The 10240-nt window shown below is 36.8% G+C and overlaps 1 protein-coding gene across 1 annotated transcript in view; it reads left to right on the top strand.

Moving 5' to 3' along the window:
- PARD3B (par-3 family cell polarity regulator beta) overlaps positions 1-10240 on the top strand; it is a gene marked incomplete at its 3' end in the record, with an annotated part of 142442 nt that overhangs the window by 85026 nt on the left and 47176 nt on the right. The window contains exons 12-13 of the mRNA XM_010012593.1: positions 3035-3205; positions 6118-6247. Of these exons, the coding sequence (XP_010010895.1) occupies positions 3035-3205; positions 6118-6247 (301 nt within the window). The remainder of the gene's footprint in view (positions 1-3034; positions 3206-6117; positions 6248-10240) is intronic.

Below are 10240 nucleotides of genomic sequence, written 5' to 3'. Positions count from 1 at the left end.
TTTCCCTATAACTTTAGGGATTTCAGCCTTCATGTTCATCTTGAGACATCTTGGCTTTTCACTTGTGATGCATTCCTGATGATCAGGTACTTGCTGCCTATTGCAGCTGAAATGCAGCAGAGCAATTATTAGAAAAAATAATGGAGTATTTTATATGTGTGCATTTGTTCAAATCAAACATGGTGTAGCTTGAACCTCCTTGGGGCTTTTGAGTGCTGTTGCTTGTTGTGTGCAGTGTGGGAGGAATTGGATGATTCCAACAAATGCCATCAAGGAATTTCTTCTAAGAGAAATGTCGTTGATGTGATGAGGGAAATAGCTAGGTGCGCTTTGATTAAAAACAGAAGTCCACAAGGTACATGGAATTATATCTCCCTGCTCTACTGTAAAAAGCGAGAGTCTTGTGACTGACTGCCTGAATATGGTTGCCATGTGGTGTATGGTTCTACCCATTGCTGTGAGTCTCCATTAAAATAATGATTCTTTTGAACAAGCAGGGGGAACAATAACTTCATCCTTTAATAGATTAGCTCACTTGCAGTGTCAGAGATGGCATTTAAAAGCTGTTTTGCTGAAGTGCCAAATGTTTTTCTACTTGGAAGCCACAAAGAAACCTACCTTTCAGAGACAAAAGGAAAAAACGTGTTAAAACAATATTTACCTTGTTTTGAGCCAAGCAGATTGTCTTACAGTTCAGGCTTCTAAACCAGGCCATAACACCAGTGATGTGAAAATCTGAGTGGAAACTGTCTAGACATTGGGATTATTTATATTTTTTCAGTCTTTAAAATACCATGTGTGAGCATGCGTGAAAACAGTGTTCAACTGTCTTCCAACCTACCTTGTACAGGTGACTTGGCAAGTGTAGTTGATCAGCACTTATAAAGCATGCATCCTTTTTTTTTTTTCTCTGATCATAGCTGAAGTGTTGAATTACAGTTGAATTTTGCATTACAATGAAACATGTAACAGAGTGTGAAAAAGGGAGATGCATCTAAAGAAGTTCTTCAAGAACTGACATTGTTTAAATATAAATGAACACAAAGTCTCATACAAAAGTATTCCAAGGCAAATTAAAAGTCAGGCTAGTCCTGAGCTTTCTGAGACTGCAGTGATTCATTTAAAACACACATTGTGTTCAGGACGGTTGCATTGTCAATAGAGGCAATCATGACAAGATGCATTTGACATTGTATTTATATATACTTTAGTAAAAAGCTTTACCGTATATTCACATATGGGTGTTCATCCACAGAAAGGAAAAAAAGTAATCCAATAACCTGTGGGACTGTAGGAGGAGGACATGAAGACCTGTAAAATTTTGAAAGTCTTACAGAAACTCACAAAGAATAAATTCTTTTTTCCTTAAACTCCTGGTGCCATGAATGGCTCCATTCATTTCAGCAAATTTTGATAGAACACAAAGGAATTGCAACATGTGCAAATAATAAACCTCCCTGTTCAACAATGTTAACTCTCCTTAAGCTTTAGCATGTGTGATGGCATCATTTTGTATGTAGAGAAAGGGTGGGGTTAACCTATTGACTTTGGCTGTGTGTAAATTTAAGTTGGCATGAAATTTTCAGCAAAGAGGTGGGAGAGGTTTCAGTATCTTTTCCAAATGGCATTGCTGTTTCCTATCCTCCATTCCCATACCCTCCTGAGAAAAGTTTTATTTCTCTTCATTTTCCTTCACTTACTGACTCATCTTCCAATTCTGTCTTTCCGTCGTCTTGTCCATCTCAGTTTATTTTGGATTCTGGTATATGCTGTTCTTCTTCAGTTCTGTGCCTGTTCCTACTCTGCCATAGTAATGATGATAGCCAGTTCCAATAAAAATATCACTTACTAAAACTGGGTTTGTCACTGCTGCCGTAACTTACTTGAGCACAAATGACTTAGTCTTGGCAGCAATAGCCAAAGAGTTAACTGAACATCTTAGTGATAGAAAAAATAAAAATCAAAAAGTATATGTGTTTTTGATTACTTAGATGCATGAAATACGTAAATAGTTCAGACAAATACTTTATGAAGAGTATGTAGTGAATCTATGAATGAATCAGATTCGTTTTAACTAAGCAATGTGTTTCTGTCCGAGTTCTTTCTGTGCCATTCTTTCTTTACTGCACTTCTATACTGGATGTCTCCAGTTTCTTACTCTTTCTCTTCCTTCTTTGTCTTATGCCAACCTTATAATTGTGAACTTGACTAGCTTAAAAAGAAATTCTTGTCTCTTAATTAAATAGACCTTATCCTCTTGTTAAAGAGAGAAAAGTCCATGGCACATGCTTTTATGAAAAGAAATAAATCACAGCAATAGGACTCCTAAATCACAAAATAGCAGTGCCCACAATTTTATTACACCCACAAATGTCAGTTAACCTTGGCAATGAAACTGAATGACTTTTTTTTGAAGCATAGGCTACTTGATACGGCTCAACCCCAATTTTGTTATTGACAGCAGGTTTAGATGTTAAAATACTTGGATGGCGTTAATTAAAATAAGGATGCTAATGCCTTAACCATTCTGAACTGAGAACGCTACCCCATATGGTGGCATGGTAATTGTGACAAGATAGACACTAGTGAGACTATAAGACAAAATTTTTGGAGCTGTTTCTTGCCAGACCCTAATAGCAGATAATAATGCATGGAAAATAACATTGCAGTACTCCTTTGTGTTTGCACTGCAGATACTAACAGCTATCATGTGAGTCCTTTTAACTAACCAAATGCTTCTTTTCCTGTTTTATTTTTAGAACTGATACAAATTAAATTGTAGATGCAAGAAAAGCAGCAGTGTGTGCATGCGCTTCTGTGTTTGTAACTGCCCTATGAACTCCTCCCAAAGTAGAGTAGAAGGAGGAAAAAAAAAGGCCAATTAATGGCCACAGGTTTTTCTGATACTGTGCAGTCTCGTTTCTTAAATTTTAGAAAGTAATGTCTGATCACCTGCATCTTGCTTTTCTGTATATAGCTCCTCTGCCTAATAATGTATAATTTTTTAACATTTTGGTTTAATTTTTGCTTGTAGGATGGTCGTTTGCGAGTAAATGATCAGCTTGTTGCAGTAAATGGGGAGTCACTTCTGGGCAAGTCAAATCATGAGGCTATGGAAACACTGAGGCGCTCCATGTCCATGGAGGGGAACATTCGTGGGAGGATCCAGCTGGTAGTTCTCAGGAGACTAGAGGTGCAGACAGAGGTGAAGTAGTAAATGCATTTATTAGATAAATGTCTTTCTGATCCCAGTGTTTCTTCATACAAGAGATGATGGCTAAATCTTGGTCACACAGAGCTCATCCTGGCAGAATGAATTCTTGACTTCCTGGAGTGTTTCTTGTTAGTATCTCCTGGTCTTACTGTTTCTGTTGAGACCAGGCTAAAAGTGGCCTGTTATTTTTTTGTGTGTGTGTTCTTCTGGTCCTGTTCCCTCACCCTTCTTCTTTTTTCCTTCTTTTCTTGGTAAAGCCACCCCTTCAGGATGGGTTTCTGGGTTGATTAACATTAAACTTGCTTAAGTAAGGTAACAAAATAAGAGAAGAAAGAGATTTTAATGGTTATGTTTTCTAGACCTCATAGAAATGTGCACACTCTTCATCTCACATAGACATATGTGTGTATGTATAATGGCTGCCCCACCTAAGTTTTAATTTTGACCCTAGAGTAAGATTTTAATAGTTTTTCAACATCTGTGCAGTTCCTTAAAATAAAAATACGTATGAGTGGATTTGTGGTATTAAAAGGTTGCAATAAATCCCTTTACAGAATTCCAAGAGATGATTTCAAGATTCTTATTTAATAAGCATTGCTGGAGCATTTTAAGATATTAAGAACAATCGTGTTTGTAGGTGCATTTGCATAAAATATCAGATGGGAAAAAAGAATGCAGGTCTATTTTAGTATCATTAACTTTTAATATTTTCCTGGTAATTTTCTATTTGATTTACTACCATCACTGATTGATTGACTGAGAAATAGATTTGGAAGTATATTACTTTTCAAACTTTGGGAAGACACTCTGCAAAAGCCTCACTGATGTCAATCGTGCCAGGAAAATATGAAAAATATCCATGAGGAATTTTGGAATCTGTCAGAAGAAGATACATTTTTGTTTTCCTTTTCTGTGTGACACAGGATTATGCTGTAAGGAAAAATTATGAAGTGTGTGTTATTTATTGTGTGCTCTTGTGACGTAAGAAAGATCGCTCCCCTTCAAATAAAGCTCACTCCTGCAAGTTTTCTTCATTTAACAAAAGCCAAAATTTAAAAAAGAGAAACTTGCTCTCAAACATCAGATTGACCTTATAAAAGTATGAGCCTGCTTTTTATAGTTAAGTCTATAGTTTTGTATATTATCTGGATATGTGAAAAAGGTAAATAATCTTGACTCATGCCCCATGAAGAATGCATAATGAAGTCTTGATTGAATAGAATTCATTTAATTTTTATAGGGTAGTCTTTAGGTTCAATTGTAATTCCATTTGAGTCTGGAGACCATAGCAGAAATGGGTTGTCGCCCATTCTTCCCTTTCCCCAAAACAGCTTCCTGAGTACTGCATCTCAGCCTGGTAGAAGGAGAATATGTTTAGAAATGCATTATTGTTTTTATTGGTCAGGACACTAATGGAGGTCTTCCATGACAGCTATGTTTTATAAGCTGAACACTCTAATTAGGCTGGTTACTGATCAGTTGTTAGGATATTGATTGTGTCATTTATCAAAGAGCTGGAGAAGCAGATTTGTTGTTGATGTTAATTTAAGGCTCCCTATCCCACTGGGTACAAGTCTTCAGTGGTTGGGATGTTGCAAGGCTTAATTTAGCTGCCAGTATCTTGTGTAAACTAAAGAATTTCCAGTAAAGAGAAGAAACATAATTGTCGGTGGCTGTGTGGTGTGTGTGTTTCTCTACAGAAGTTCAAATTAGTTTTTCAAATACCTCATGCTGCACTGAAAAGAAGGAGAAAATGTTGCATGTGCTCTGTCCACTAGGACTACATTTGTAGCCATATTGACACCATGAGCATCCCAGCATTAATTTGTGTTCTGAGGTGCATTTTTTGCCATTTTATTATTATTTTAATTGCTATTATCCTATTATTGTTGTTGTTTATATTATTATTATTATTATTACTATTATTCAGCTTAAAAGGCAGGTTGTAAGGTGATGTAACACACTGTCCTTATGCGCTGGTTTGCAGGCCATCACTTGCTAATAGATTAAGCCATTTGTATCATTTTACAAAGAAATTGTAAGGGTTAGATACATGCATTTCTTCTTAAGATGTGACTGAGATTTAAGGAATCATATATTTAGCATAACATTTGCTGGCGTAATGAACATGCAGTTTAAAAATAGAAGCCAGTTGGAGGCCCCTTCAAAAAGCAGATGTAAAATCATAGAAATTACAAAGGTTATTTTGAAAACCAGCCACAATATTCCTCTCTGTGGGTTTTCTGTTTTTCCCGAATAACAAGTACAGCAACATCTTTCTGGGTCTGTCCCAGTTTTAGAATCTGTGATTTCCCCCCCCTTTTTTCTTTTGAGCAACTGCTCAGGAGAATAAATTAGGCGATATGGCATGTATGGGGGTGGGAAATGTCTCAAAAGAAAAGCTGACTAGAGGTGTGACAGGAGTTTGTTTAGCTGCTAGCCAGAAGACCTGCGTTTGGGAGTTTGGTGTAACTTTACTTGCAAAACTGCTCTAGTGTGTGATCATCAGAACATATGCACTCAGTCTCTGAGAGAAGGGAACCAGCTGGCTGGCAGAAAAATACCATTGGCGTTGCCCGTGTTCTTGTGTTGACAATGTCACAAGCTGCCCTCCCAGATGGAGAATTTGAATGAAGCCAGTTGTGGGTCATAGAAAAAACCAAACCAGTCTTCATTTTTGTGTATCATCCTTAATGATTGTTATTGCTTAGATATTGTCTTATTTCATGGTCAGCAAAACAGTAATTTTGAAGATATCTTTCAAGTTTCTCATTTGAAAGGAAGAAATATACAGTGAACACGTTACAGTGTGTTTCTGCACTGTCTGTAGTGATGGCTGGTCTTCTGCATTGTTGAACATTTAGGTATTTTTGTTACAATGTGTGGTTCTGTTTTTCCTTTAGGAACGCTCTGACCAGGGAGTCTTTCAAAAATCAGCCTTTGATGGGAGTCATAACTTCACAGCTGCTTCCCGACGCAATGATACTAATCTTCAGCTGTTTGTAAAATGCAGTCCTCAGGAAAGAATAAAAGGTAGTCTCTAGATATCCTTCTCTGCGCTAAAAGAAAGTGCTTTGTGGTTTTGGTTTTTGAAATCCACAGCCTCTAGAAAAGCAGTTAATTAGAGTAAGTGCACGCTATGTTACTTTGAGGCTTGAAGATCCAGTGAGGGTGGGAGAGCTGACTCAGAAGTTGTGAATTAGATTCCTGGCACAAGTTCCAGTTTAAGTAACAGTTTCTAGCTCGTTGCCCCAACACGTAAGGTTGGATAAAAAACAAATGATGAGTGCAAAATATATGTTGTCAAAATGTTTATTTTCTATATATCTTTAATGAGTGCAATGATTTTTGCGTTGAATTCTTAGATTATGTCCCAGGTTATTATAAGCTAAATGCATTTATACAAAGGCGTGACGATCATAAAATACACTTGCTTATTTTAGACTTAAGGTAAAATTTGTTCAAAGGTTAGAAACATTTCCTTAATTTACAAATTGGAATTATATTAATGAACTCATTAAGAAAAATTAGGTAGATGTGTACATTGTACAAAGAAAACCTGCATGTATGAGCATATGCAAACATATAAATAAGAGCTTTTAATACCACTTCTTTTTCTGTCATCTTTCATTTCTGATGGCATACTGTACTATCTGTCCTATTTGCACCTAACTCAGCAAGGTACTAGTTATCTGAAAAGTGAAGTATTTGAGATGGTCTTGACCCCTTTCCTTTTAAGTGTTCTCTTATCCTTCAAGCCAAGCACATCCTTAAATACCTTCCAGTAAGAAAAAAAAAATACTCTCTTTGATGTAGCTGAATTATGCATGATTTTTCCCACTTCTCTAGACAACTGTGGAATCTGGGTGGCCTGCAAAAAGTAATTTCATAGGCTGCTGTGATGACTGTGTGGGGTACTTTTAGCCAAAACCAAAGAGCCTGTATCTGTAAAGCTCAAGAGAAACTTCCATATAATTTAGGAGTAAATAATTTGTGTTGACTTTGGTATTTGTGACACTGTGACTCCAGGCAAAGAATTAGATATAGACATTGTATTAGATACAGGTATTAGATAGAGGTATTGTAAATATCCAAAGATCAGATCCTTCTGTTTAGATCTACCTTATATTTCTTTTATATGGAATTTATACTGATTCTGTAGTTATAGGAGAAAAGGGTCATCCTCAGAGCTAGCCTGCGCTGTAGAGCTAGTTATTGCCAAAGAAAGCAGCAAACACCTTTAAATGCTGCCTCAAAAAAACATATAAGCAGCTGCTCTGGAGCCATTAATAGAGCTGAATGGCAACAGGTAACCTATCAAATAAAGTTCAAAACAAAATACGTGGAAGAGCTGTTTTCTATTCAGATAACTATTCTCCAGCTGCAGTCCAAAACTCAGGATGACTACTTTGCTCATTTGTAAAATCGTTTTCAGGAGTCATCTTTTTAACTGAAAAATGATGGTAAGATGGCATTATAGCAAAAAAAATATGATGGCCTCAGAAGAGAATGTGCATTGGATGTTGAAAGCATTTTTTGGAGTGCTGCTGAGGGCTATTGTCAAGGAGGATTGAGCTAATACTCATTCTACTTTCCATATGAGTTTGTTACTTATTTCCAGTTGCTGGTTCAAATATTTTTTTGCATTGTTTCTTATTGTCCTCAGGCTTGCAAGGCACCTGTAAAGGCAAAACACTACACCTGTGCACTACTCTTATTCAAATCAGTCAAGAACTTTAGGCTGTGTCCCTAGTTAAGGGCATGAGTCACAGTTATTGTGAGCTTCTTGTGACAGGCAGGAACAGTCCCTTGTACATTCTTACGGTGTACTATCCAGATCTTGCACGTAGAAATATGGTTGATAGGTTTTTCAAAGAATAACAAAAGATAGAAGAGATTTTTAACATAATACAGGATCTAATGTGAGAATTTAATGACAGGAGCTGTATTATATTTAATAAAATGTCACTTTCTCAGTTAATGTTTTCTAATAAGTTATTTCCAGTATCATTTACTGCTCCTACCAGTAAAATTCTTATAAAAAAAGCTCAGCAAAAACCACACTGAAGCTTGGCCTGATAGTATTGCTGTCTGTTTTAAGAGTCTTTTTTATTATACATGAGCAAGAACAAATGTCTGGGGAAAAGTGCTTATAGCCAAAACATTACATTTTGTCTTGCCTGTGGATATTTAAATAAAGGGGGAGGGGTTACTGATTCACTATTGAAATGCCAGTGTTTGTTCTATTTTTGCATGAATAATACTTGGTGCCTTCAGGTCCTCACTTCTTTTGCTGCCAAGCTGTTGCACAGATTCAGTGTTTTTTAGAACAACCTCTTTGAGAATTGATACTTCAGTGCCAGCAGCTTTACGTTTCTGGTGTTGAAAGATTACTGGAACGTGTTTCATTAGAGGTTCTTATATATCTCTTATAACCCTACATTATAAATGGTTACAAGGGAAATGCTGTCATGTCTCTGGTTAAGTAGTAGAATAATCATAAACTGTCTCTACTACCATAGACTGCCAAGTCTTCATAGTTGTGCAGGCATCTTTGTTTTCATAGATGTGTGGTAATGCCAAGATAGAAAATTAAGAAGTGAAATTTTAAATTACTGTTTAAATTTTGCTTGTAAACATTACATTATCTTATACAGAGATTGAGTTATTTACTCTCCTAAACTGTTTAATCTGAAAATTCAGTACATTTTGTTTAGTAGCTTAGCTGTTTCTCTGATCTCTCTGGATCCGTTAAGATAATTTCCTAAGGCCTTGAACGTGGAGCCAGTGACTGCCTCTTAGGTTAAATTCATTCTTCTGATCCTGCTCCCATTTTGCTGGAGGCTGTAGTCCTTGTGATCACTTCCAATTCACTCAGGAAGTCCAACATTCTTCTGTGTGTACCATTTGTGTACTGCAAGAAAAATGCCAGTGGTAACCCATCACCCAACAGGCTTTGTGAAATGAGGTATCAATTACGCTGAATCAAAGTGCATGTAACTGTGTGCTATGCTCAATCTCTTGCTATGGCTAATGGAGGCTGCTCAAAGAGGGTGAGGCACAGGGGTGGGTAGGGAGTGATGTGATGATGTGTGATTTGTTTTCTTTTTCCTCTTCTCCTTCCATCAGGCATGTCTCCTACTCTGGGTTGTCAGTGGTTTAGGGACTCCCTAAATCAGAGGTTCTGTCTGGACGATTGTGCCATTAATAGCTCTCCAACCTTCTTCCATCTAAATATTTTTTAAAAATTTGGTTTCCCAAACATCCTCATGGCAATCTGTTCCCTCTTCTAATTAGACAGGAAAAAGTACTACTTTGTGTTTGTCTTTGCTACTTGATGTTTTCACTGGGTGCCTTCTAGTTACTCTGTTACCATGTTACACAGTCAGTGGGAGCTTCCTTTTCATCTTTTGCAAAGCTTTTACAGTTGCGTAGACTTCTTGTATCCCCTTTTATTGCTTCTTACTCTAATCCAAAGAATCCTAGTCTGTGTTCCTTGCGGGAATATTTCTACATGTGTCCAGCTGCCCTTGCCACCTTTTCAATACATTTCTGAATTATATTATATCCTTTTTCAGATAGGAAGAATGAAACCTTAGGTGCTGTTTAAAAACAAGGCACACATTTAACTCTGAGTTCTACAGGGAGTGTTTGGGAGTTTTTCTAAATGCCCTTTTCCTTTTGACTTCATTAAGTATATATTCAAAGAATGATCCCATGCACTTCTGATGTGTTGTTCCAGAGTGGAAATCACTAAAGTAATAGCTTTTGTGTACGTGTCAAGAGTTTTCCCCTACTCCCATGTGCATCACTTTGCAGTCACTGACAGGGAATTTCACCTGCATTTCCTATTTCATTAATGTCCTGCAATCTTCTTGCAAAGCTTCATAATTTGCTTCGTTTTGGTAGTTCTTAGTGTTTTTACATGGGTAAGTCTTTTCATCTTCTGATTCATCTTTCAGTTAATTACATTGAATTCTTTTTACTGTGGGAACTTCCCATTTACTGCTCATCTCCATTTATTGT

This window comes from Nestor notabilis, unplaced genomic scaffold (genome assembly GCF_000696875.1).
Source record: "Nestor notabilis isolate BGI_N333 unplaced genomic scaffold, ASM69687v1 scaffold11504, whole genome shotgun sequence".
NCBI lineage: Eukaryota > Metazoa > Chordata > Aves > Psittaciformes > Psittacidae > Nestor > Nestor notabilis.
This window is presented reverse-complemented; position numbering and strand designations above follow the sequence as displayed.